General features: G+C 50.6%; 8 protein-coding genes across 8 annotated transcripts; 5 read left to right on the top strand and 3 right to left on the bottom strand.

The window, feature by feature from the left end:
• Positions 1–430: 430 nt before the first annotated feature.
• Positions 431–2,054, top strand: EDB82DRAFT_296951 (uncharacterized protein). Its single transcript, XM_025737405.2, has 4 exons — positions 431–1,073; positions 1,136–1,415; positions 1,466–1,572; positions 1,623–2,054. Exons 1-4 carry the CDS (start codon positions 743–745, stop codon positions 1,928–1,930), a joined length of 1,026 nt encoding a protein of 341 aa, XP_025592269.1. The 5' UTR covers positions 431–742; the 3' UTR covers positions 1,931–2,054.
• Positions 2,055–2,140: 86 nt separating this feature from the next.
• On the bottom strand, positions 2,141–3,664 carry EDB82DRAFT_512458 (tRNA-guanine(15) transglycosylase-like protein). Its single transcript, XM_025737406.2, has 3 exons — positions 3,483–3,664; positions 3,145–3,395; positions 2,141–3,093 (listed from the first exon to the last, which is right to left on the bottom strand). The coding sequence occupies exons 1-3, from the start codon at positions 3,570–3,572 to the stop codon at positions 2,178–2,180; spliced, it is 1,257 nt and encodes a 418-aa protein (XP_025592270.1). The 5' UTR covers positions 3,573–3,664; the 3' UTR covers positions 2,141–2,177.
• Positions 3,665–3,777: 113 nt separating this feature from the next.
• EDB82DRAFT_296953 (mitochondrial 37S ribosomal protein bS1m) lies at positions 3,778–5,550 on the top strand. Its single transcript, XM_025737407.2, has one exon. The coding sequence runs from the start codon at positions 3,905–3,907 to the stop codon at positions 5,339–5,341; it is 1,437 nt and encodes a 478-aa protein (XP_025592271.1). The 5' UTR covers positions 3,778–3,904; the 3' UTR covers positions 5,342–5,550.
• Positions 5,551–6,477: 927 nt separating this feature from the next.
• EDB82DRAFT_436462 (40S ribosomal protein eS17) lies at positions 6,478–7,084 on the top strand (the record flags this gene model as incomplete). The annotated part of the gene is made up of 4 exons (XM_025737408.1): positions 6,478–6,538; positions 6,590–6,675; positions 6,735–6,935; positions 6,992–7,084. 4 exons carry the CDS (start codon positions 6,478–6,480, stop codon positions 7,082–7,084), a joined length of 441 nt encoding a protein of 146 aa, XP_025592272.1.
• Positions 7,085–7,210: 126 nt separating this feature from the next.
• EDB82DRAFT_296955 (Rtr1/RPAP2 family-domain-containing protein) lies at positions 7,211–8,485 on the bottom strand. Its single transcript, XM_025737410.2, has one exon. The coding sequence runs from the start codon at positions 8,248–8,250 to the stop codon at positions 7,447–7,449; it is 804 nt and encodes a 267-aa protein (XP_025592273.1). The 5' UTR covers positions 8,251–8,485; the 3' UTR covers positions 7,211–7,446.
• A 729-nt stretch (positions 8,486–9,214) lies between these two features.
• Positions 9,215–13,326, top strand: EDB82DRAFT_296957 (uncharacterized protein). The gene is made up of 2 exons (XM_065607426.1): positions 9,215–11,302; positions 11,352–13,326. The coding sequence occupies exons 1-2, from the start codon at positions 9,523–9,525 to the stop codon at positions 13,190–13,192; spliced, it is 3,621 nt and encodes a 1,206-aa protein (XP_065463242.1). The 5' UTR covers positions 9,215–9,522; the 3' UTR covers positions 13,193–13,326.
• Positions 13,327–18,699: 5,373 nt separating this feature from the next.
• EDB82DRAFT_479756 (uncharacterized protein) lies at positions 18,700–20,291 on the top strand (the record flags this gene model as incomplete). Its single annotated transcript, XM_025737412.1, has 2 exons — positions 18,700–20,015; positions 20,066–20,291. 2 exons carry the CDS (start codon positions 18,700–18,702, stop codon positions 20,289–20,291), a joined length of 1,542 nt encoding a protein of 513 aa, XP_025592275.1.
• A 932-nt stretch (positions 20,292–21,223) lies between these two features.
• EDB82DRAFT_297308 (Spc98 family-domain-containing protein) lies at positions 21,224–23,800 on the bottom strand. Its single transcript, XM_025737413.2, has 3 exons — positions 23,726–23,800; positions 23,014–23,670; positions 21,224–22,967 (listed from the first exon to the last, which is right to left on the bottom strand). The coding sequence occupies exons 2-3, from the start codon at positions 23,638–23,640 to the stop codon at positions 21,234–21,236; spliced, it is 2,361 nt and encodes a 786-aa protein (XP_025592276.2). The 5' UTR covers positions 23,641–23,670; positions 23,726–23,800; the 3' UTR covers positions 21,224–21,233.
• Positions 23,801–24,107: the final 307 nt, after the last annotated feature.

Raw genomic sequence — 24,107 nt, forward strand, 5'->3', positions numbered from 1 at the left:
AGTACTGAATTTACGTCTGCCCAGACAATGAGAACGGAAAACGGCATTTGCTGTCTGGTCCATGAGTTCTCACTTTCAACGTTCTTGGCTGGGGGTCTTTTGACTGGGGCCACCTGAATTCTTTGCAAAGCCCTTGTTCACCTTTATCTAGCTAGCTCGAGAAACAGTGGCTTTTTCGTCCCAGTCCCCCCTTCTCCTCTCCCGCTAGCGCAGGGTACCCCTGCTTGGCCCTGGCCCGATCATGACTCCCGTTGCAATTCTGTCTAAGAGGCGTCTCCAACGTTATCACCAAATATCTGCGTTCAATTCACAAAGTGTGCCTAATTGCCTCTCAACCTCCCAGCCGCACCATGGCGTCTCTGCTAATTGGTTCACCTGGCCCCAGAAGACCTGGGGTTCTGCCTCGTGGATGCTGGATGCCCGGGGCTAGCTCGATAAATTGACCGCAAGCTTCCTAGCGTTATGTGCCTGTCTGTCTTTGTGCTTGTCCATTGCTCAATCAAGCGAGGTAATGGACCAACCCTGGAAGAGGAGCTGAGAGCTCAGTTCAGGTCGGGCTTCGTCAATAAATTCCCGATTGTCGGCTCTTCACCCATCGAGTTTGTTTCCGGTGAATTTGGCTCTCCCGTTCGCGTAATCTATCTGTATAAGTGACTGTGTCGTCTTCCTCTGAATCAACTCCCATCTGACACAACATTGTCCCGAGACACTCGAATTCCAACAACTCGACAAACAACTCACAATGAAGACCGTCGTTCTTTCTGTCCTGGCCAGTGGTGCCGCTGCTCAGATTACTCTGGGTTCTCTTGGTGGTCTGGGTCTCAACCCTGAGCTCTTCCAAAACGCTGCCATCAACCCCAGCGACCCCGAATACGCAACCTGCCAGGACGCCGTTTCACTCGTTCAGAAATGTGTTTCCTCTGTTGGCGGGTTGGACGCTGCTCCCACTGCTGACGCTGAGGCTCTCGTCGCCTGCGCTTGCTGTGATGGCAGTGAAAACGCTGCTCCTCTTTACTCGGTTTGCTCCAGCTACCTCGAGGATGAGGCCCCCGAGAACACCTCCCAATATGAAGGTAAGCCACACATGCAGATAGCCATTCTGTTCTAGGGCAGCGTTCTAACAACCCACTTCCAGCTTACGGCACTCTTTACAGTGCATGCAAAATTGGCGGTGCCAGATGTACTGGTGGCAGCGGCAGCGGCAGCGCCAGTGCCAGTGGTAGTAGCCGCAGTGTCATTGCCCGTCCCACAGCGACTGAAGATGATGATGAGGACCGCTCAACCATCACTACCAGTCCTGCTCAGCAGACCTATGCTTCAGCCTGTGTAGACATGCTCGGCATCTTCACTTCCTGCACAGCCAAGGACCGTGATTTCACAAACCTCCCCTTCAAGGAGCAGGCCGAGTGCTACTGGTAAGTTTCCCATCCAATAGATCTTCGCTTCCATACTGACGACTTGAAAGCTGCCGTGGCTCCGGCAATGACCTCACCTGGACCGACGCTATGGACAAGCATGCTCAGACCTGCGCCGACTGGGCAAAAACTGGCGAGCCCAAGACCGCCTACTCAGGTTTGTTTCTTGCTTCTGATCACTTTGAACCAGTGCTAACTTTACAACAGTTGCCCAGACATTTGCTACCTTCTGCGAGCGCTTCTCCAACGTTTGCGAGTTTGCTGTTGCCAAGACGGAAGGATCTGATTCCGATGAGTCCACTCGGGCCAGCACGACTGAAAACTCCAGCTCCCGCCAGACCGACGATTCCAGTGACGGCAATGACAACGATAGCGAGACCAGCAACAACAACGCCGGTCCTGTCACCGTCACCGTCGATGCTCAGCCTACCGAGACTGGTAACGATGCCACTTCGGCTCGCGCTGGCTTCGGTGCCATCCTGGCCGTCGTTGCTGCTTTGGCCATCACTCTATAAACGCAGCAAGACAAGACTGAATTGGGGAGCGATGGAGTTATTTAATTCTTTTCCGTCTTCGAGAAGACGTCTTGGTTCTAATGACTTATCTGGAATGTTGAATGAGACACCACGGGGGAATGCATGGACGATGCTTGGTCTTCTGTTGGCATGTTTGAGCGTTCACATGCAGTATATAGATTCCGTTTTTTGTTAATTATAATAACCCATTTTCAACAAACGCCTTTTTGTGAATGGTGAGGCCAGCTTATTCCGATTGTAGATCTATATCAACACCCTTCAATGCTCCAACTGCCCATTCCGGATATTCTGCCTTGTCGGCATACAGCCAAGCAAAGAACTGTCGCACAAATGCAGGGAAGCGATCTTCAAGAATTGCCTCTCGTATTTGGCGCATGAGGTTTAGTTGGTAGAAGACGTTGTGAATCGTCAACAAGTGCGCCGCTACAGTTTCTTTGGAAGCGTTGTGGTGGATAAATGCCCGTGTGACACCCATCCCTCCCTCAGCAGTTGGCTTGCAGACCATGCACTTGCAATCCTCCTCCACAGGGCTGAAATCAAGGGCGTACTTCTTGTTGCGCATGTTGAGAACGCCATGCTTGGTGACTGCGTTTCCAAATCGAGCGGTTCGCGTAGGCCACACGCAGTCAAACATGTCGGCACCCAGCGCAACACTCACCACCAGATCTTCAGGGTAACCAATACCCATGACGTATCGTGGTTTCAAGTCGGGAAGCATTTCTGTGCAAGTCGCGACAACTCTGCAATAATCTGCTTTCGCTTCACCACCGCTGAGTCCACCGATTGCAATACCAGGTGTGTCACGGGCCAGCATTTCGCGACAGCACTCTCGACGCATTTCAAGATCCAGGCCACCCTGGATAATGCAAAAGAGGTTCTGTGATTCGGGCTTCTTGTGAGCTGCGATACATCGGTCCAGCCATCGCACGCTGCGTTCCATAGCCTCCCGCATCCGAGCCTTGTCAGGTGATGTTGTAACAAGGACATCGTCGAGCTGCATCATGATATCGCTGCCGATACTGTTTTGTAATGACATGGAGTGTTCGGGGGTCAGTAGCATAGGTGTGCCATCGTGAGGGCTCAAAAATTCAACACCCTTTTCAGTGATGGTTGCAAGTTTGAGCAAACTGACCATTTGGAATCTTTTAACAAGTATTAGTCACTGGTTCATTCATTAACAAAGAAAAACATACCCGCCACTGTCAGTCAGAATATTGCGGTTCCATCCCTGAAGTTTGTGTGCTCCGCCTATAGCATCCAAGACTTCTTGCCCTGGCTTCAAACCAAGATGGTATGTGTTGTTCAAACACAACATGCAGCCTGTCTCTTCAAGTTGCTCTGGGGTAATGCCTTTCAGAGATGCCTGAGTTGCAACAGGCATAAATATGGGAAGTTGAACAACGCCATGGGGAAGAGTGAGAATTGATGCTCGTGCTCTAGTTGTCTGCCTTGGAAAGTATGTATTAGTCTTGTGCATCTCAATCCCGGGATCGACCACTAAACGAAGCCATCACCATGTTGTGAGACTCACGGAACATTTTGCAACAAGCTCATGCGTCAAGGCAGGCGACCTGTAGACGTTTGCTGCTGAAGAAGCCATTCTCTTGATACTTGATTGCATTCGGTTTACCTGGACTACTTGACAATAAAAGAAAGAAAAGGAACACCTATTCACCCCTCATAATCGTGTTAGTCGCCGACTGGGAATTTTTATTTCATGGAAGTTACCACGATTAGCAGCGCAGGGTTACCTAGTGGGGGTTTCCTATCGAAACAGGGTGCGGTGTTTGAGCTGATTGGTCAATGAGACCACCCCGGGATATCACCGGTAGATTCCGCACAGCTTCAATCCCTAGCGAATTTTCGCCGACTTCAAGCTATACGCCTGTAGCTCATCACGACGATACCAGAACGGCAAGTCAATTGAGCTCGTCGAAAGGTCTCTGAGTCGAAATGGCGCCCAGAGGAGTTTCGCCCGGGGGGCGGCTAATGAAGGCATCTCGACTGTTCTCTCTCCCCAAGCCGTTGGGCGAACCTCAGTCGAACAACTTGCACATTGGTGACCATAAGTCTCCCACCATGACAAGACAATACCCGCAGTACCAGGCCATCACATCTCCTCTCTCGTCGCGAGAGAAAGGCGATTGGGGATTTAAGCGACCGTTTCCTCTCAAGTCCACCTTGACAACCTCAACACCCTTGATCCGAGTCAAACAAGTCGATTCTATCGAGAGCGTAACTGATTTTGCTTCTGCCGCCGACCACGCCCTTTCGCTCGAAAAGTTCCAGGAGATGCGCATTGCCATGTCCATCCCAAAAACCAAAGATACAAATGCCAAGACTTTCACAACCGCTACGTGGCACAAGTCTGTTTTCGAAGAGGACCTTGATTTTACTGAGCGTCGTCAAGGACGAAAAGACGATAAGCGATGGAGGTTCAAGGGACCTTGGCTGGCCAGGATGACCGAGGGCGAATTCATCAGCTATCTTGAAAAGGCCGTCCGGCCCAAGCGTGCTCAGTTTAAGGGTCTACTCCTAGAAAGACTTGTCCAGTCTCACAATGATGAGAAGGCCCAGTCTGCCATGGAACAGGGAACCGAGGCGCCAGAAAAGATCACAATCGACGACGTTACTCCTGAATGGTACACAGAGTATGTGCGCTCATTACGGAACGATCGAGCTGCACTTTACGGTCTGGTCTCCAAGTTCCTCGATCTTGCTCCTCTGGGCCAGCCCATTGGTATTATGCAGGGACTTATAGCTGCTGGAGTGAACGCGGCTACTGACAGCCCATATGGTAAATCTGGACCACCTCCCAGTCATCCATCCGCTGGTATCAGCTATCTGAGAACAAACTCCTTCATGGCGAACCATCCTCTTTATGGACCTCAGAAGCAGCCAACTCCCACTCTCGCTCGAGTGGTGTACCCTAGACAAGGTCCATCACCCGCCAAGCTTGGTGTTGGTGGTTTCGTAGCCGACTCTCCCCCGGGAGACAACGAGTTCAACAACAGATATTTTTCACGTCAGAGGATTTCAACGAACAAGAAGATGCTCACTGGTATTTCGCATCTTGACACCACAACCTATGGTGGTGCCAAGGCATACGTCAGCCCCGAGACGGCGACCGTTGATCCTAGCGGAAGGGTCGTGGTTAAACTCCGAGAAGCAGAACCCGAGGCTCAGCTCATTGCGAAAGAAGCCAAGGGACGTGGCCGGGTTTACGACTTGTCAAAGCAAACCAAGAAAGAAAACAATACGGATGCGGAAGCTGATCCCTGGCGAAAAGACCGCGTTGCTGATGAGCTTCTTGGCGATGGGAATGCGGCTGCCCCTCAAGGCGATGCTGTGAGCAGCTCCAGGAACTACGGCCTTGATGGCAGGCAATAAAACATCATGTTTGGTCAAGGGCGACGGCCGCTGTATATCAATGTCATCTATTGTCTCCGAGATGGAGAGAAAATTGTCCCAAACAACTGTACAAATAGAATTAAAGCAAGTTATTCAAGTACCATAACATTCATACACTGGACTGGCCGTATGGTTAGGTAATGCGGCGACATAAAGGTCAAACTATGAAACCCGCACATGCATTTCTCAATCTCATTGTCCAGGCCCGAGAGCGCACCGATCTAGAGATACTGTTGCATCACTAGATTTGACGTATCAGCGATTCTCACAGTAATTAATGTCAGCAAGCGTGTATTTAAACCGCGATTCTCCTAACACTTGATTAAGAGTCAACAGCATGCAATGGTTTACTTCTAACTGCTTGAACCAGACTCAACGGCTACCACCAATAGGAATACTTATTTCGGGTTCACTACATTTGTGGCAGTTCTTTGTTTCAGCAGATTTTATTTGTCATTGAGTATGCACTCCAGGCAGTTTTATTTGCTCTAAAGAAAGGCAGAACCTGAAGGAGAATAGACAGTTGCAAATTCGGCTTTACGCTTGTAGGAGGGATAGAGAGTATCGCCCAGGGCAGTGTGTTAAAAGCAAGTTAAAAGCAGAGACTACCTCTGAACCTCAGAGTTTCTTGAAGCCAACTGATTCGAGAATCAATGGCTATTAGTCCGTATATAGAGTCCGTGGCCATATTCTCTTGACAGTACTGCCAAGTATAGACCAAACGGAGATTTCTCTACTCTCAAGAATGGCTGGACACATTTAAAGAAGCACGAGTATTTGTGTCAAGGTAGCGACATATGGTGCTGAGAAACCAGAGCAAAGTATTTTCTATTGCATATTAACCATAAAGTGTTTATGTCGTCGTGTGAGCCTCTACTTGCGTCTATGTTGGCTTTCTAGTGCTGCATCTTTATTGGTAGAGCATTCCCATTTGGTCTTGACGCCCCCAGCACCCTGGCAGCAAAACCCAGCGTTAGTAATCACATCACGTGCCATACACTAGGGCTAACGTGGGTCCGGTTCACAACACCAAATGCTGCGAATATATCGAAACTTTCCAGATCAGACTTCCTTCAACCTATCGCCCAACGTCCTAACAGTCCAATACCGCCAAAATGGGTCGCGTTCGTACCAAGACCGTCAAGAAGTCCGCCAAGGTCATCATTGAGCGTTACTGTGAGTGTCCTCTATTTGATGCCCGCTGGAACCAATACTGACCGTCTCAAGATCCTAAGCTCACCCTGGACTTCGAGACCAACAAGCGTATCTGTGATGAGATCGCTATCATCGCTTCCAAGCGTCTCCGCAACAAGGTGAGAACTGGCGGCCCGCCAAGGCGATTCCGAGAATATCGACTGATTGAGCGTTCCAGATTGCCGGTTACACCACCCACTTGATGAAGCGAATTCAGCGTGGCCCCGTCCGTGGTATCTCCTTCAAGCTTCAGGAGGAGGAGCGTGAGCGCAAGGATCAGTACGTTCCTGAGGTCTCCGCTCTGGACTTCACCCAGAACTCCGAGAGCGGCCAGCTCGACGTCGACACCGAGACCAAGGACCTCCTCAAGCACCTTGGCGTACGTTTTCCCCCGATATCGACACTGGTGGAGTGACATGTTAACAATATTTGCAGTTCGAGTCCATTCCCGTCAACGTCATCCCCGTCACTCAGCAGCAGATTCCCGAGCGTGGACAGCGATACGGAAACCGCCCCCGCCGCGACTAAAAATTTGGTTTATGGGATTATTATGGGTGTCAGGCATTTGCAGGGTTTCACTACTTGGCGTCTTTAGGACAGTGAGTGCATAGGTCTCAAAGAAAGACTTTACGACCCCCCAAGGTGTCGCCGATTCTCTGGAGGAATCCACTGATGACGCTTGATCGCCAATTTTCTCCCCTCTTGTTGTGAATGTGACCTTGCCCAAGGCCAGTTCGCACAACAGGGACTGAGCTGAGGGTTGCAGGACCGTCATCAGGTCCTTAACACCAATGCTGCTTGTGTCATGAGGGTTATCTTTTGTCCTTGTGATGCTTTGTGGTACATGTGACATCTAACGCCTATCCTGTGAACTACCGCACGATTTAATCTTATTTTCCCTTGTCCTCCAGTTTGAGTTTCGTTTTGTAGCCTTCGACAAGCAAGTGTTCGTCGTCGTAGACCTCAGGTTTGCCGGGAACTGCAGAAGGTGCCTTCGCATCCTTCTCCTTGAGCGTAATGTTGATCTTCTTGCTCTTGCTCTTGGATGCATCAGGTTCGCCTCGTTCAAGGGCAAGAGCTGCAGTATCACGAGCTGCTTGTCTCTGCTCCTCCAGCTTGAGGTTGCCCAATTCTCGAGCAGCTCGATCAACGTCTGTTTCCTTGGACTTGTCCTCATCAAACAAATCGATTTCGATATCCGGGATGCCTGCACGTTCCCAGGCGGCTGTCTCATTAAGCTGAACCTTGACATAGAGTGCGCGACGTGCACACTGCTGCGAGCACCACTTTTCAAGGTCCTCACGCTTCATGATTCCGTTAGAAGCAATCTTCCATTGACCGCCAGGTCCCATATTCCGTCGTGGTCGAGCACAGAGAGTGTAACCACAAAGATCATTCACATTGCGCTCAATGATGAGGTCGTCGTAGTCCGAGGGCTGAAATAGGCGAACATGTTTTTTGAAATCGGCTATGTCGGACAAAGCAGGATTCGAGGCGTTATAGGGAGGTTCGCGTACATGGGGATATTCGGAGAGGATGATCAAGCTATCGAGAATTTCTGCTTCAAGCTCTTTGCGATGCTGGATGATATTGGCATGTGCGAGAGCGATCTCTTTGGGGTCGGCGTTCCGCTCTTGGATGGACTTGGGCTTCTTGAGAATGCCCTTTGGATGTTGCTTGGAACTCGACGCCATGATGTCGGAATGTTGTGATCTTGCAGAAATGATGTGCAATATTGTAGCTTCACTCGGGTCTGAAAGCTCAGAAAGATGCCCGCCGAATAGCCCCACCGCCACAGTTAGCTTGGTAAGTGCCACTAGCCACTCGACAGAAGGAGGGGAGAGTTTGTCTTAGATTGTCGGGATTGACAAAAACATGGATACAAGCTTGGACGTCAACACTCATTAAGAGTCGCTATTTTTAATGATGGCCTTGGGAGATTGAAAGGACCTGGTGGACCAATTGAAACAAAAGAGTCGTTCCATCATGGATAATGCATTGTTGCACAGCATCAAGAACGGTCTTCTTTTCATCTAGAGTACTGGTTTCAAAGTTTCACAGGCTTCTTAGCATCTGGTCTATGCCTTGGTATTACGCTTAGACGGATGTTTTGAACCAGTGTTTCTACAAGGCCCCCCATGTATTCATGCCATGCCATGCCATGCTATGCTTGCCATCCGGACTGTTCGGCCGCAGCAACGAACTGCAGATAACATACGTTACGACCCCACGAATTAAATAAAGCCCAATGCTTCGGCTCGCAATTGATTTTTGGATTCATTACATGTCTTACATCACCGTCATCCACATTTGTCATCGCCTTATCGTAATAAACATGGCCGACTATCATCGGAGCTAGGCACCAACTTGATTGGGAACCTCTCCAACATTATTGTTATTGCGGTACGCTGTACTGTTAGTGCTGTGACTCGGAGGTACCAAAATCCACTGGACGCGCCTAACACTTTTAGCCGTGAGATAGACGAAGTGACGGGCTTGTTCTTTACGTGCTCGTAGCGCTGACGTCGACAAGCCCCAGCTTTACCTTGGGCTCTGTCTGGTCTATGCTCCGCTAGACACCACCGCCGCCTCCTTGCAACCTGCAACTCATCTCTCGTCTCTTGCTCGCTTGTATCACATTGCACCCTCTTTTTTAAGACCCCCAAACATCGCGCATAATATTTCCTAACACATATCGAAAATCGGACAATTGTCTTCCTACTTAACAGCGCTTTCAAAGAACTCAGGCACTATATTCTCCCCCGCCTCTCGATCCCACAGGCTGACGACGCCCCCTGTCGTGCCCCACACTACCTAGCGAGCTGTTGTTGACCTAGGTACGAACATCCACGTACTGGACCTTCGTACTCCATACAGCCACACGCCCCGAGCAGAATAGCCTAGATCCGAGCCTCGGGCAGCATCTGTCCTGCAAGAGAGCTTCCAGAGGATCAATCAACAGCAAAATGGCCTCGCCATTCAAGGTCAAGGCTATCTACGAGTACTCGTCGCCTCATGAGGACGATCTCAACTTCAATATTGGTCAGGTCATCACCGTAACCGATGAGGAGGATGATGACTGGTATGGCGGGGAATACCTTGACGACCAAGGTGTAAAGCAAGAGGGCATCTTCCCTCGGAACTTTGTTGAGAAGTTTGAGCCTACCGCACCACCTCGTCCATCTCGAACTCGTACCAAGAAGGACCCCGAAACTGCTCACCCCGCCGAAGATATCGCTTCTCCTCCACCGCCACCTGTTCAACAAGCGCCTCCTCCAGTGCCCGCACCCGAGCCCGAGCCCGAGATCGAAGAAGCTCAAGAGCCCGTACAGAAACACGCTGCTCCCGAACCAGCTGCCCCGGCTGTCCCGGAGCCTGCTCCTCCTAAGCCCGCTCCGGTTGCGACTCCCCAGCCGCCTCCGTCAGCTCCTAAAGCCGCTGGACCTCCGTCCCCCGCTCCAGCTTCGCCTAAGCCCAAGTCTTCTGGACCACCTCCGGTATCAGACAAGCCAAAGCCGAGCTCGTTCAAGGATCGCATTGCGGCTTTTAACAAACCCGCGGCACCTCCCGTTGCGCCCTTCAAACCAAGTGGTCTAGCAGGCTCAGGTACAGGCTTTATTAAAAAGCCGTTTGTGGCTCCTCCTCCGAGCCGCAACGCTTTTATACCTCCACCGCAACAAACTCCAACCGCCAAAGTTTACCGGCGCGACGAGGACCCCGAAATTAAAGAACGGGAAGCCGAAACGCAAGGACAAGCTGAGCGAGCCGGACTTGTGCCAACCGAAGCTCAGGAAGGCGAAGCTGAGGATCAACCTAAACCTACCAGCCTTAAGGAGCGCATTGCGCTTCTTCAGAAACAACAGCAGGAGCAAGCTGCGCGACATGCTGATGCTGCTGCTAAGAAAGAGAAGCCGAAAAAGCCCGTGAAGAAGCGCGAGAGTATCAGTCATGCCGAAGCTCCGACTGAGACAGAGGCATCGCCTCAAGAGCCTCCAACTCCCCTCGAAAATAAAGAAACTCAGGATACCGAGGTTAGAACGTCCACAGACGAGCCCCGGACAAACCGAATGCCACCCCCTCCACGCCGCAAATCGTCCAAGGGGCCCGCAGCCGAACCTGTGCATGACGGTAATGAGGCGGACATGTCGGGCGCTGGTGACACAACCGAAGGCAATGACGACTTGATGGAGCGTGAAGATAGTGATAGCATTTCAAAGATTGCGCCACGAGCACCCAGCTTGCCCATACACGCTGGTCCTCCCACCGAAGCACCGAAGAAGCAGGAGAGTGACGAAGGTGAGGAGGAAGGAGAGGAGGAGGAGGAAGAGGATCTCGACCCTGAAGCCAGGCGTAGGGAAGAGTTGAGGGCCAGAATGGCTAAAATGAGTGGTGGAATGGGTTTCCATGGCATGTTTGGTGGACCTATGTCAGCGCCAGCACCTCCACCCAAGAAAAAGAAGGCCCCCCCGGCGAAGCCAGAGCGAACTTCTGTCGATGAGAGCATTGGCGAGGTCTCGCCGACATCACAAGGTGCCCCACCGGTCCCTTCAATGATGCCTCTTCCTGGCTTTGGCGGCCCAAGTAAGCAAGAGGAGCCACCTCGTTCTGAGGCGGAACATGAGCCAGCTAGTCGAGCACCACCGCCTCCAGCACCTTCTCAACCCCCTCGAGCTCCCGGAGCTGCTGAGACACCGGCCGATGAAGAGGATAGTGAGGTTACTCCAGCACCTCATTCTGGCCCTTCAAGTATGTGATCAAATCTAATAATCCAAAGATGTTACTAAACGTTGTCCAGTTCCTCCACGAGAACCCGCGGGAGCTCCCCCTGTACCTGGTAGCCGGCCTCCTCCACCTGCACCTCCCGCTGACGCGAAATCGCAATCGGACGGGTCTGAGTCTGGCGATGAGCTTTCCGGCGGCCGCGATAGTGATAGAGAAGCACCTACCGTTACTGCAAGGTCTCCTCCTATGCTGCCACAGCCAGTTCAGCCCCCTCACTTGCCTTCAAGATCGCCACCGCTCTCTCCAACTCGTGAAGACTTCAGTCCTACGTCTCCCGGGTCTAATGCCAGTAACAGGTTAAGTCGACTGCCACCCCCTATTCCAGGATCTGCGCCAGCTCCTCCTGCTCAAAGCCGTCCGCCGCCGCCTCCTCCGCCTGGTGGTCCTCGACGGCAGTCGACTCAAGATTTCCAGACACCGCCCAGAGGGCCTGCCCAGGCTGGTGAGGAGCAAGCTGAGGAACTTACCGAGTACGAGGGCGACTATGATACTGATATTGCTTCCTCGGTCCCCCATAAGGATGCCTTGAAGTCACACGCTCGTGAATCAAGTCTGGAAGACAACACTCTCCTGTCTCCCGCTTCTGATGCTCCAGCCAACATACCGCCCCCTGTTCCTTCTGCAGCGGCTCCTAGAGCTGTACCTCCTCCTCCTCCTGTTCCTTTACAGCCGCTGCCAGAGAACAAGCGACAATCTGTGGATATACCTCGTGCTGCTCCTCCCCCTCCCCCTCCTGTAGACAGGCGGCCATCTGTCGATGTACCACGTGCAGCACCACCTCCTCCCCCTCCTGCTAATTTCCTACCTCCGCAGCCACCGCAGTCGCCTCGCCCAGATGAGGATTATGACCCATATAACTACTCAGCACCTCCTGGGGGACATGCCTATGCCCCCAGAACACCAAAGATTGAGGAAGAAGCCGATTTCCCTCAATCTCCATCTGTCACTTCTCCTCTTGATAGGCGGCCTCCTCCTCCGGCTGTCCCTGGTCGTACTTCAAACCGACAATCCCTTGACATATCAAGAGCTGGAAATAGACGGTCGATGGACATGCACCGACCTTCCATGTCGATGGAGTCGGGATTCATTGCCAATGACATGGACCTAGCTATACAGAGTGGATGGTGGAAGCAAGCTAACCAAGTGCCACCTGTACTTCAAGGCCGTAAAGACATCTACTTTGAAGCTGAGGAGGCGACATCTACCAACGGTGGGCAACAAACTACGATCACTCGCGAAATCTCCATCCTATATCAGGACTATTCACAGACTTGTTTGACCGTCAGCTACGATCCTTACGATCCATCAGACGTTCAGCTAGAGCAGCGTCACGAACCCCCACCACGTCCGCTCCGCCAGGATCAGATGGAGGAGTATTACGAGCGCTTCGGCCGTCAGATTTCGACGGCAGTAGCATCTAAGAAGGACTCGGTTGTTGCAGACGGCACACCTCAAGGTCTCGTCTTGGAGCTTCTCAAGCCTTACAAAGACGTTCTGCCACCCGTCGGCACTCGTGCATACGGCGCCCTTGTGTACTCGAACATGGCCAACGCATCAACCCAGCAGAACGATATGATTCGAGCTGGTGACATTATCACTATCCGCAACGCCAAGTTCCAGGGCAAGCACGGCCCAATGCACGCAAAGTACTCCGCTGAAGTTGGTAAACCTGACCATGTCGCCGTTGTGGCCGAATGGGATGGCACCAAGAAGAAGGTGCGCGCATGGGAGCAGGGCCGCGAGAGTAAAAAGGTCAAGGTCGAGAGCTTCAAGCTTGATGATCTGCGCAGCGGAGAGGTCAAGATCTGGCGCGTCATGCCACGAAGCTGGGTTGGCTGGAATAGCCAGTCTTAGTGCAGCTGGAAACAATGCAGTGAGAGTGATGATTATCTTCGCAAGAGGATGTCTATGATGACGACGACGACGACGACGAATAACAAGAAGGAGTCAAGACTGGCTGATGTGCCGTGGTTGTATCCTCAGGCGTTGAGTGGTGGGTCAAAGGTTCAAGAGCGACACAGGAGAAGGATATGAGCACTGCAAGAGGTGTGTACAGTCAAAACAGGGGACGAGTGGAACATGAAAGATTTAGTTAGTGTAGAGCAGTTCGATTGAGTAGGTTATGTTATCGACCGATGCATTCTGTCTTGTGTTTGTGTCACTGACTTTGGCGTCTTGCACATGTGAAATCCCATCATTGTCTCTACTTCAAGCAAGTCCCGCACAAATCCGAGACATGTACTTTATTTCAGGCACGGTCCGGCCGTCTACACAAAAGCTTCCCGGCCACGTTTCTGTCTGTCAAATCTGTTACGAGCTACGCTTTGTGAGGTTACATTGTATGAGCCCGAACAGGCATCATGCCTCTTGCCATGCTTTTGATCGGCGAGATCTTCAATGGTGGAAGTCGAATAGAAATCAAAGAGGGATAACACTTCGACCAACCACTCATGTAGTGCTGCGGGAGTCTTTAGCAAATAAATTTGAAGAGACAATTAACTCGCACGAGACAGCATCCGTCAAGGAAAGATGGTGATGGGCGAAAGGTGTCCACAGCTACCGGATTTATGCAATAAACGTGCTTGGGGCAACAGGAAACTACATGTCAAATCGAAGGCACAGAAATGTAAGAAGCATATGGACAGCCTAACAGCCTATGCTTCAACAACCCGGCTAAGTGATCCTCGCCGTATAGTAGCAGCGGTCAGGTTTTCTCCTACCTGAAGAAGCATTATGAGTGAGAAGTGAGATGACAATTCAGGTGATGGCCTTTAGAGTGTCGGATAAACAGGACTTGGCAGAGTTCCATGGTAAGAACGGGACGGAATATGCCCAAACCAGAAGCTATGAGCAAAGCTCACCTGTTTCTGTACCAGGCAGATGATGGTCGTGGCCTGCGGTCGAAGAGCATAGGGCAATTTGTGCGTTAGTATCGGAAACTTACCTCCAGCAAATGGCTGATTCTCGTTCATTTGTTAGGCACGGGTACACGGGGAGTGTCAGAAACTGGTGTAGCATCCGGAAAGACTGGTACTGTCCATTCGGGTCATGCCCGAATCATACATTGCTGTCCTTTAGTCTTAAAAAGCATCCCACAAGAGCCTGAAAATGGCATATATCCATGCTCGACCGACGGGCCGGTGCCTTCATATCCAGCAAGTGAGTGAGGCGCCGGAAAATAGAGCTTTTCAGGCGTAAAGTGAGATGTCATATTTTCCCTGGCCTGAATTTCAACCAACAGCTATACTCGAATCTCGATATTATACTACCGTTGGCGGCTATCGGTTCTGAGGCCTGACGTTGGTATATTTGACTTTACTTGAGATTTTTGTCATAACACCAATCGCCTAGGCGCCATGGTGCTGTCAACTTCTCGATTAAGCAACTGTGCAGTAGCGAGCTTAGTGCCCGTAGGTAGCATTGCGTCAATCCGACCTGCTGGTCTCGGATAGGTGCAGTAGCGAAAAGTTGAGTGAGAGGACAGATCAGCTGCGCTAAGACGCAGCTTAGGTTGAATTTGATTGAGATTGGGGCAGTCCAGCAGTAAAGTGAGGTCAGATCGGTGACCTTCCAGAATTGAAGCTTACCAAACATATTGCAGTGACGACATAGAGCTCAATAAGTGGTTCATCCGAGATGGTGCAACTCCAGTTCGTGTAGGTCGTCCAAAACGGTAATATACCATCTCTGATCGGGTCAGTGCAGTATGAAGAGAGTCCACATTCCCAAGATTCTAGCAAAAGGACTGTGATTCAGCATTGCGGCCTCATGGTGGTCAGGCACAGGCACGTAACGCCAAGGAAGGTGAGAAGTCGATGAGTTGACGATTGCACTAACTGTAGAGACCGCGAACACGATTTTCAGGGTGCTCGTTCGATCTAGAAAATAACTATTGGTCTTGCGATTGGCCAAAATACCTATCGAACAAGGCCTGGAGCTCACGAGGGCGAATCGGCGGTCAACACATGAGCAGATACTGCATCTCGATGGGTCAGTCATGTTGGTGTGGTCAACATGCATATTCAGCGTGTGCGATGCATAGACGTGGGAGCTGCAGGGTGGAACACACTGGTCGAGCCCAAATGGAAGAATTCTCGCTTGTGTAAAGCATTTGCTGCTGCAAGATTCAAGCCAAAGACGTGACCGTGTAACGACTTGATGAAGATGAGTTGTATGAAACCTCGATACTAAAGGTTCGTGGCGTCCCGAGTCCTACACAACTAGGCGTTTTCACGATGCAAGAGTTGGGTTTCCACTTTGATAACAGGGCTTTCCCTGCGTATCAATAGATGTCGACTTCTGTGGAATGCAAAATGCCATTAGTCAAATCCCATCCTAGATGCTCAATTGACATGGTAGAATGTCACAAAACGTCAATGCATTTGTTTTGTAACAACTGTTGTTTTTTCAACCCAACAGCCTTGAGACATGCATCATCATCCAAATATCAGCGGCCAGCAAAGCTTTGAGTTGGCTGACCCGCTGTGCGCACGGGAGGGACGGGCCAGTGCCTAGTTAGTTGCAATGGGTCAACCAACTTCCACTACTGGCACTTTGGTAACTCTGTCCGTTTGGCGCAGCAGAGAGATCGTCAAGGCTGGTGTTGTAAACTGTGGTTCTACGGAGAGAAATTTTGCTGCATGTGCATAACAAACAGCTGGAGCAGCTCGTTTGCCTAACTGACCCATGTCATGACAGGTCCCCAAATAGTAGCAGTTCGACACTAAGACAATTGGGCCCAAGGCGGAGTCAAGGCCATCTGCAACCTGACCGTCTCTATTGGCAATGACAAGAAGCTGGTGGCTCAGTCATAGCTCAGTCGTCGTAGCAGCCTTGTCACCGACATTGCCAGCACAGAAAATCTATCCCATCACTTCAACATGGTCGCGAGGCAAACACGGTAGGTAGAGAAGGCTGACGCGTTCTACTCTGATCGATAAGCCACGGCCACGGTAACGACTGACTAAAGATTATGTGCAATCATTAGGCGAGAGGTGACGAAGAGGTGAGATGCCATGGGATCCAATCGGTTGTGCATATGAGATTCCGGGGTCACCGGGGTGCCTCAAAGACATTCTGGATCAAGGAGAGAAGCCAAAATATCCGGAAGTGTCAAAGTAAAAACTGACTTGGATGGTTGATTCGATTCTTGGTTGGCGGAAGCTGACTATCCAAGTGGAGGGCGAAGGAGACGTTGAGCTACCCTAAAACGAATCTAGGGATTTGATGTGACGCGGAAGACACAGATAGATGAAAGTCCCTCTAATTCCAATTTGTGAAATTGTAGCAGGACACATTTAGATGATAGTCGTTTAGAGAACATTCGATATGATGCCTGAGGTGTGTAAACTGCCTACCTACCTAATCGAAAGCTTGTGGGAGGCAACTAGCACCTTCCCTTCCACGAAAGACACCATGGACTCTTACAGGAAGGTACAAACAATAGACCAGACGAAACAGGAAACAAGCCCCAAAGAGCAGGGAAACGGCTTGGATTGCATCGTGACTTGAATTCCCACCTTACTTTCGCATCATCAGAATACTTCACAGTCATGACCCAACAAAATTTTGCCTTGCATCGCCATGCTAGGCCACTGCACTTACCGGGCCTCTCTACCGTTAATTGTCGTGCAGCGCAGTGTTGGACCAGCCATGACTTATCCCAGGAAACCCGCCAGCCTGAGACGTTCAGGGCATATTACTCGTTTGGTTTATTGATGATGAGCAATAACTGGGCCGCAAGCCAACGCACGACAAGTCGAGTTTCATTTCAAACATATTTGCTCCACTATGACCTCGGGGGAAAGTGCAAAAAAAGAGAAGTGAACACAGCTAACTACCTACTCTAGCTCTGACTCTATGCGTGGTCACAAGAGATTGGCGGGTTTTTAGTACTTAGGGAACGGTAACATTTGATACTAAGGGTCCTCCCTGAACTTCGTACTCTAAAACAAAAAGCATATTGAGTTACAGCAGCTAAGTAACATTTTAATTATTCAATCCGCGATTACCTTGGATACCTATATTTAAGCGACATCTTGGGCGCAGTACAACAATAAGCTTACAATAGTTAACTGTAAATACTGCGCCAACACGCGCTTGACCTGATCGACGACTATTTCAGTGAGATCCTATCGATCGGCGGGCTTGGGAATTCGCGACCGTAACAAGAAACGATTGACCCATCACCCCAGAAAGACCGAATCGACGGGACGAGGCAACAGCCCACCCATGGTGTGACTATGAGCTCGACATGAGCTATTCGACAGCCATTGCACCCCCAGCTGTGGCCTGTCCCTGGGGAGTACACCGTCACAACGTCTTCACACGCGCACCCTCACGCTCTTTTTAGTGGCCGAGCAGTGGCCGATGTGCACTAGGAATCCCATCCGGGGCACTCTGCTTCTTAGACCATCCCCCACGAACAAAAGTCTAGAGTCATCTACGTACTTCCCACTACATACGACTACTGCAGTTGTTCTATTAGACATTCGACCCTGTTACTTGTGTATGCGTGTGTGTGTGTGTCTGTCAAAGGGTGGAATGCATCATCTGGGTTGACTGACTTGAAATCGCCTCCCTAAACATGACCAAGTTATTTTCATGGCGTCGTCCGTATCCCGATTGTTTCTCCAGCCGTCGGCCTTGAAAACAATGCTATACTTCGGGAGCAGATATTGCTCAATTAAAACTCTGCCATCCAACAGATGCTAACGTTGCAGCAGTGTCACCACTGTCTGCAACGAGAGGCACTAGGGGGTGGCTATTGAAGGTTAACCTGAGATGAGATGGTTGAGCCTGAGGCCGGAGCGAGGTGTTTCTACCCTCCCCGCCGCGGTCCGGGTTGATAGATAGGTGGCCCCAAAGTGGTCCGTTCCGCCTGAGAGAGTCGACCAGGTTCCTGATGTGGCCTCGAGTCCATCCATGCCTGAGCACAGCACACGTCTTACTGCACCCCTGGCATCTTAAGCTCCACTGGTTGCGTATTAAGGTCAGGCTCGGTACCAAATAAGCCCCCCTCCCCACCTTCTACCAACGTCTGTTAGTCTACCATCCATATCAAGGCAGAACCGACTTGAACAAGATATATCTCTATGATTGTCTCTCTTCATACTCACGACACTGACAATTCAACGTCTATATGCTCTAACCCAACCTTGCCGACTCTGGCTGTGTCATATACCCCACACTTTACATTATTCAACCACGTCAAGCATACAACGCCACAGCATCACTTAAACTCTTCCCTTCCCAACGCTAAGTATTGACACCACTTAAACACCTCCTAAACTGCATTTTGTTCTCAACATCAACCTGGATCGCACAACATTATACCTTATTCAATTGACAAACACCAAACGATGACGCCCAATCCATCATTACGGCGGCAACGCAAAGTCGTCATCTCCAGTTCACCGGCTCCTTCAGACTCTGATTCACGCCGTGGCTCTTACTTCTCAGAAGCGTCTCAATCAACAGCACCCACATCTTACCACTCAGCTTCCGGATCAAATAACAAAGCTCTTGATGTATCTCAACACCGACAGTCTACGGTACCTGCGAAGACATCTGAGCAAAGATTCGACAATGTATCCTCTTCCTCTATTGCCACATATGACTCAGTTCTGTCTGAGATGGCACCCTTGTGTCGAGACTTGCCCGTAGGCGGCGAGGAGGTGGAAATCGAAACTGAAGACGAGGAGGAAGAGGAAGACGAGGAAAGTGGCGACGACGATGGCGAAGATGATGGGGAGGACGACCAGGAGGAGGCAGATAAGGATTTCATTCTGTCCGATCCGGAATCGCTTCATATTCCTCCAGTACTACCTCCTTACCGTGGCACCTCAAACGAACGCCCCTGCCGGCCATCCACACCTCAGGATTTTGCTCGTCTATTTCCCTCGCTAGACCGACTTGCCGTACGTCATGATGATTGCACTTCGGACGGCAATATGAACCTCCGTGTCGATACTGTTGTTCCCTTTGGACATACCCGACGGACACTTGCGGTCCAGCTATTCCATCTCCGAATGCACGACCTCGCTCGCCGAGAATTCTCACTGCGTCGCTATTGCCGCGACTCTGGACGAGAGGTCTGCAACTCCAAACGAGAATATGCCCCAGCACCGATCAGCACTGTCGCTGCAGCACGGCCCGCCCTTCAGCGGTCAATGAGCTCAGCTATGCGTACAATGACAACTCCTTTCCACCGACCAACCTCCAGCAACTCTTCGATTTTTAAACACAACAATATGGCCAGCGCCTCGACACATTCCGACAACGCCTCCGTCTGGTCCGGCTCGCACCAGACCGAGAAATCAGATTCACAAGTCAGCAAACCCAAAGCACGAATGGTGCCCACCAACCGTATCAAGCTCGAGTTCAGCAACTATGCTCGTGTAGACATTGCACGACGAGGTGGACGCACAAACAAGCGATATGAATTTGAGTGGTGGGGTCACACGTACGCCTGGAAACGTGTCATTGACAAGAACCTCAATGTTGTCTCATTTCACCTTGTCCGAGACGGTCATGGTGCACCTATTGCACACATCGTCCCCGAAATGCGCAGTCCTAACCAAGTTCTCGACGACGAAATGGCTGGTGCTTGGGTTACTCCTTGCTACATCTGGATTAGCGACAGCAGCATTATTGATGCCATAACAGACGTGGCTGAGTAAGTATTCTTGTACCCCTTTTTGTAGCACTGAACTAACAGAACTTTAGTGTGATTATTTCCACCGGCCTCATTTCCCTTGTCGACGACTGCATCAAGGAGCGATGGCAAGCAAAGAAGCCTTCGCACCGTGCCATCCGCAGGGACACCGACCATGTGAACCACTCCAACCCTCGCTCATTCATGCCCAGCTTCTTTCAACGTCGCCACTCAGAAGAGCACTCGTCAAGCCGTGGCTCGTTGAGGTTTGGTCGCAAGCCTATTGCTGCGTACTAGCATGCAAGCAGCTTCCAGTAACTTCAATCGATCACGTTTTGATATTCTTTTTGGATATTTAATCAGATTCGTTGTTTTTGCTACGGAACGCGAGAGCGCTATTGTCATTAACAATATGACATTCATACTGCTTCTAATTGTTTTGTTTTAACATTTGTATTTCCCGTCAAGAACGGTTGTGTATATATGCGATATTTCATTATTTTCTTATCTGCCCACGCCCTTCAGACTTGTAGGGCTGCGAGGTATGAACAGACATTCGCGGGGATACAGAATTTCATCCCCATGGTATCAGCAAGCAAGGCGCTTTGGAGTTTTGGAACAGGGCCATGAGAAATGGAAACCCTAGGATTGATGGTCTGGCTTGGCTTGGTAATACTACCCGGCATCTTTTCTTTACTCTGGATTGGACTACGCCTCTAACCCCAGATTTGAAAATGGTTATGGCTCGGAACGAATTGAATCATTTATGCATTACTAGACCATACACAGAGCAGTTAACAGCGCAGATCAGGCTAAAGTGTAGACAATGATATATCATCATGAGCTGACACAAGCGCTGAAATGATAAATCCTCTATGGTATTGCACAAAATCTGGACTGATAGGTCATGTGTCTATTCGAATCGTTCGTTGGTATAGGTCAATCATCAACCCCGTACATACATACACCAGTAGAGAAAAACCCTCATGCACCCCAAGTCACCCCTGTCATACCAGGTCGAGATGCTCCTGGGGACATGGACAATCGTGCCACCGTAACGCCACAGACGCGGGGGAAACGTCCGGCTCTTTCCCATTGCTTTTCGTTGCTGCAGGCATACCTTGATTTGGCAGCCTGCAGTGTGTCATTGATGTCCATAGGTCTGGTCAACCAATTTGCCTCTGGCTTTCGACATCGTCCATATGGCCGTATATCGTAGAAGATGTCAGGCCGTTGACTTTATTGCTGCTCGACATCGTCATGCCCGTCCGTTCTGCCGAACCAGGTGCCAAAGTCGAGCTTCATGAGCAGACGATTAATACCGCCAACCCTAGCAGCTGTAAAGCCACCACGTTCCTCTGCATCGTCTGTGTCCCGTGCCCTACCCTGCCGCTCCTCTTCCTCATTGTAATCTTCAGCTGCAGTGGGGGGAGCTGTGTCGCCCTCCCACTCGGCCGTGAAAATGGGGTCAGACTCGAGTACGCGCAGTGCGGCGACGACATCCTCTATGCCAGAGCGGACACGGGATTCAATGTCGTGGAGGCGACGCTTGACGTCGCGCTCTTCAGACTCGAGATCGACAAAAGCGTCGACTACACCAGCGTCTGTCTCGAGATCAATAGAGGTGTAGATAGCGTGTAGACGGTGTAGATGAGCAACGAGGTGATCAATGTGAATGAGAAGGTTGTAGAGTGGCTGTGTGAATGTTGGTTGAGTGAGGAGTAGACGGTGGATGAGGGTACGTAGATAGAGCCGATGTGCTGTTGAGAGAGTTTGGGGATCCTGGGGAGGAGTCGAATCCGATGATTTGGGGGGTTCGTTTTGAATCGCGGCCTTGTTCTCGCCGCTCAGCCATATATCGTCGTCGTCGTCGTCCTCCTCCTCCTCTCCTTCAAAGTCGCCGGCCTTATCTTGAAATTTGGTAGGTGTTGGTGCTCTAGACCGTCCATGTTCAGGATCATTGGCTGTCAGCCACTCGTGGAAACCCTCCCATAGCCCAGCTACGATCTCTGTCTGAAGGTAGGCTTCCGTTTCGGCAAGAAAGAAGATGGCAGCGCTGGCTGTCGTCCATGAGCTACGCATTGAAGAAGATCGTGCTGTCCATCTCTTTCGAAGAAGAATGATCTGCTCCCGGTCGCCTCTTGACGTTGGATGATGACGCCGTAGGGAAGTGATCTTCCATAGATCGGTAAGTCGGATATGCGCTCTTCGCATTGATAATAAATAAGCGTTTATACACGAGTAGATCTGGACATCTGATGGTGACAGAACCATGTCCAATGGCGCTGGTATTTGGATAGATAGTAGAGAGGGGACAGAGAATAGAAGATTGCGGAATGGTGATTCGAATAAGAGGCTTGCAGCCTCTCGACTGAGTCCAGAACCAGATCCCAATGGTGCTGTCGTCTTACTCTTTGTGAGGTTGAGTCGCAAGAGATCTCGAGCAAGCTCAAGTTGCTCGTCCTCCTCAGCGTGCTGGCCCTGCATAGATGCCAGAACAGCCCACGTTCTGGCAAGTACAGCAGCGACCTCGCCCTCCTTGACCGTCACGTTCTTCAGACCATCTCCCTTTTCGTAAGACAAGTTATCTGCTCTCCTCCATCGACTGCGAATCTTCTCATCTGCCTCGTGGGTCAATTGCATGGCGAATTCACCGCGACCCAGCAAGAAAAAGTCCCTTAGCAACTGCAACATTTCTGTTACCTTGGCCAGTGGAAGGAGTTTCTGGAGTGTGTTTTCAGACAAGGATATCCGCACGGCAATGATGGCTCTTGAAAAGCTGGTACTTTTCAGCGGAAATGTGAGACTTGATAGTTCTTGTAGCTTGGACGACAGGTGATCCAGACCACGGAGTCCCGAGTCTATATTGCTCTTGACTCTGATATGGTTTAGCGACTTGCCGATAAAGAGCATAGATGAAGCTGTGCCCGGTGTCACAAAGGCAGGCAACAGACTCGACCGCGATATATATTCCTACATCTGTTAGCAATGCCTTACTGAAGTTCGCATCTGAACCAACCTCTTCAGACGCTTCCACTTTTTGTACGAAAAAGTCTTCAGTCCCAAAGCTTGGAAGTCTACCGTATAAGATCCATGCCGAAACCTGCTTCAGCCAAGCAGTCTCAGCGACTGCAACAAGACTCAACGCCGTCTCTTGAACGTCCCTATAACCGCTCTGTAGCTCAAGTCGTAGACGGTCCATGAGCTGTGCTCCATGACACCCTTCACCCTTTTTATCCTTGGCCAACATGAACTGTACCATCTCCCATAGCCAGTCCATTCTCCTAATCCAATCTTTGAACTCGCTCATGACAGCCGTTAGAGGCACAATGTTGTACGCTCCCACCAGCTCCGGATCATCTTGTAGTATGCTTTCTTCGACATCGAGAACCTTGCGTTGAAAAGCGGCTAGATGGATCGAGTCTATGGCTGTCGCAACGGCTCGGCAGATGGTTGATGAGTGCGAGTTTGCTACTTGGGCCGTGTAGCTGATGACTTTGATGTGGACGTCGCTTAGATGGGCGGCTGAGGCGAGGAGTTGTCGCTCGGCGGGTGAGATACCGGATAGAGCATTCGATTGAGCGGTATCGGGTCGGAGGAGAGGGGATGGGTGTCCCGAGAGGGAGAGGAGGATTTCGTGGAGCATGGTTTTGGTTCTGGCTCTGGTTGAGGAGATCTTGAATGTACAATTAGCGGTCATGCATCACAGGATAAGGATGGTAGAAACACACCGATTCTGGGCTTTCCTAGATTTAATGAAATCGCCAAAATCATTAAGAATAATTATGATAACTCCGATAAGCTCGAAACGGCACATGAACCAGTCACTCGTCCGTTTGGCAGCAGATCGTTATTGGGAGGTTGCTCTTTAAAATAGTCCAAAGATGGGATATCCGAGCTCTATATGGTTCAATGGACGATATTCAGCCGAGCTCAGATGACGTGACGACTGCGGTATCGTGGTATCTTGATAAATTGGTCCTTGACATTGCGCGCAATCGACAATATTTCTCGGTAAGTAGACCAGACTTAAAGTGAAGCTCTTCTATGCGCGACGCGATGGCAACTGCCCCGCGATCACACCGTACATGCTGGTACACATACTGTACTGTA

Source organism: Fusarium venenatum (assembly GCF_020744135.1).
Source record: "Fusarium venenatum strain MPI-CAGE-CH-0201 chromosome Unknown EDB82scaffold_4, whole genome shotgun sequence".
NCBI classification, from domain to species: domain Eukaryota; kingdom Fungi; phylum Ascomycota; class Sordariomycetes; order Hypocreales; family Nectriaceae; genus Fusarium; species Fusarium venenatum.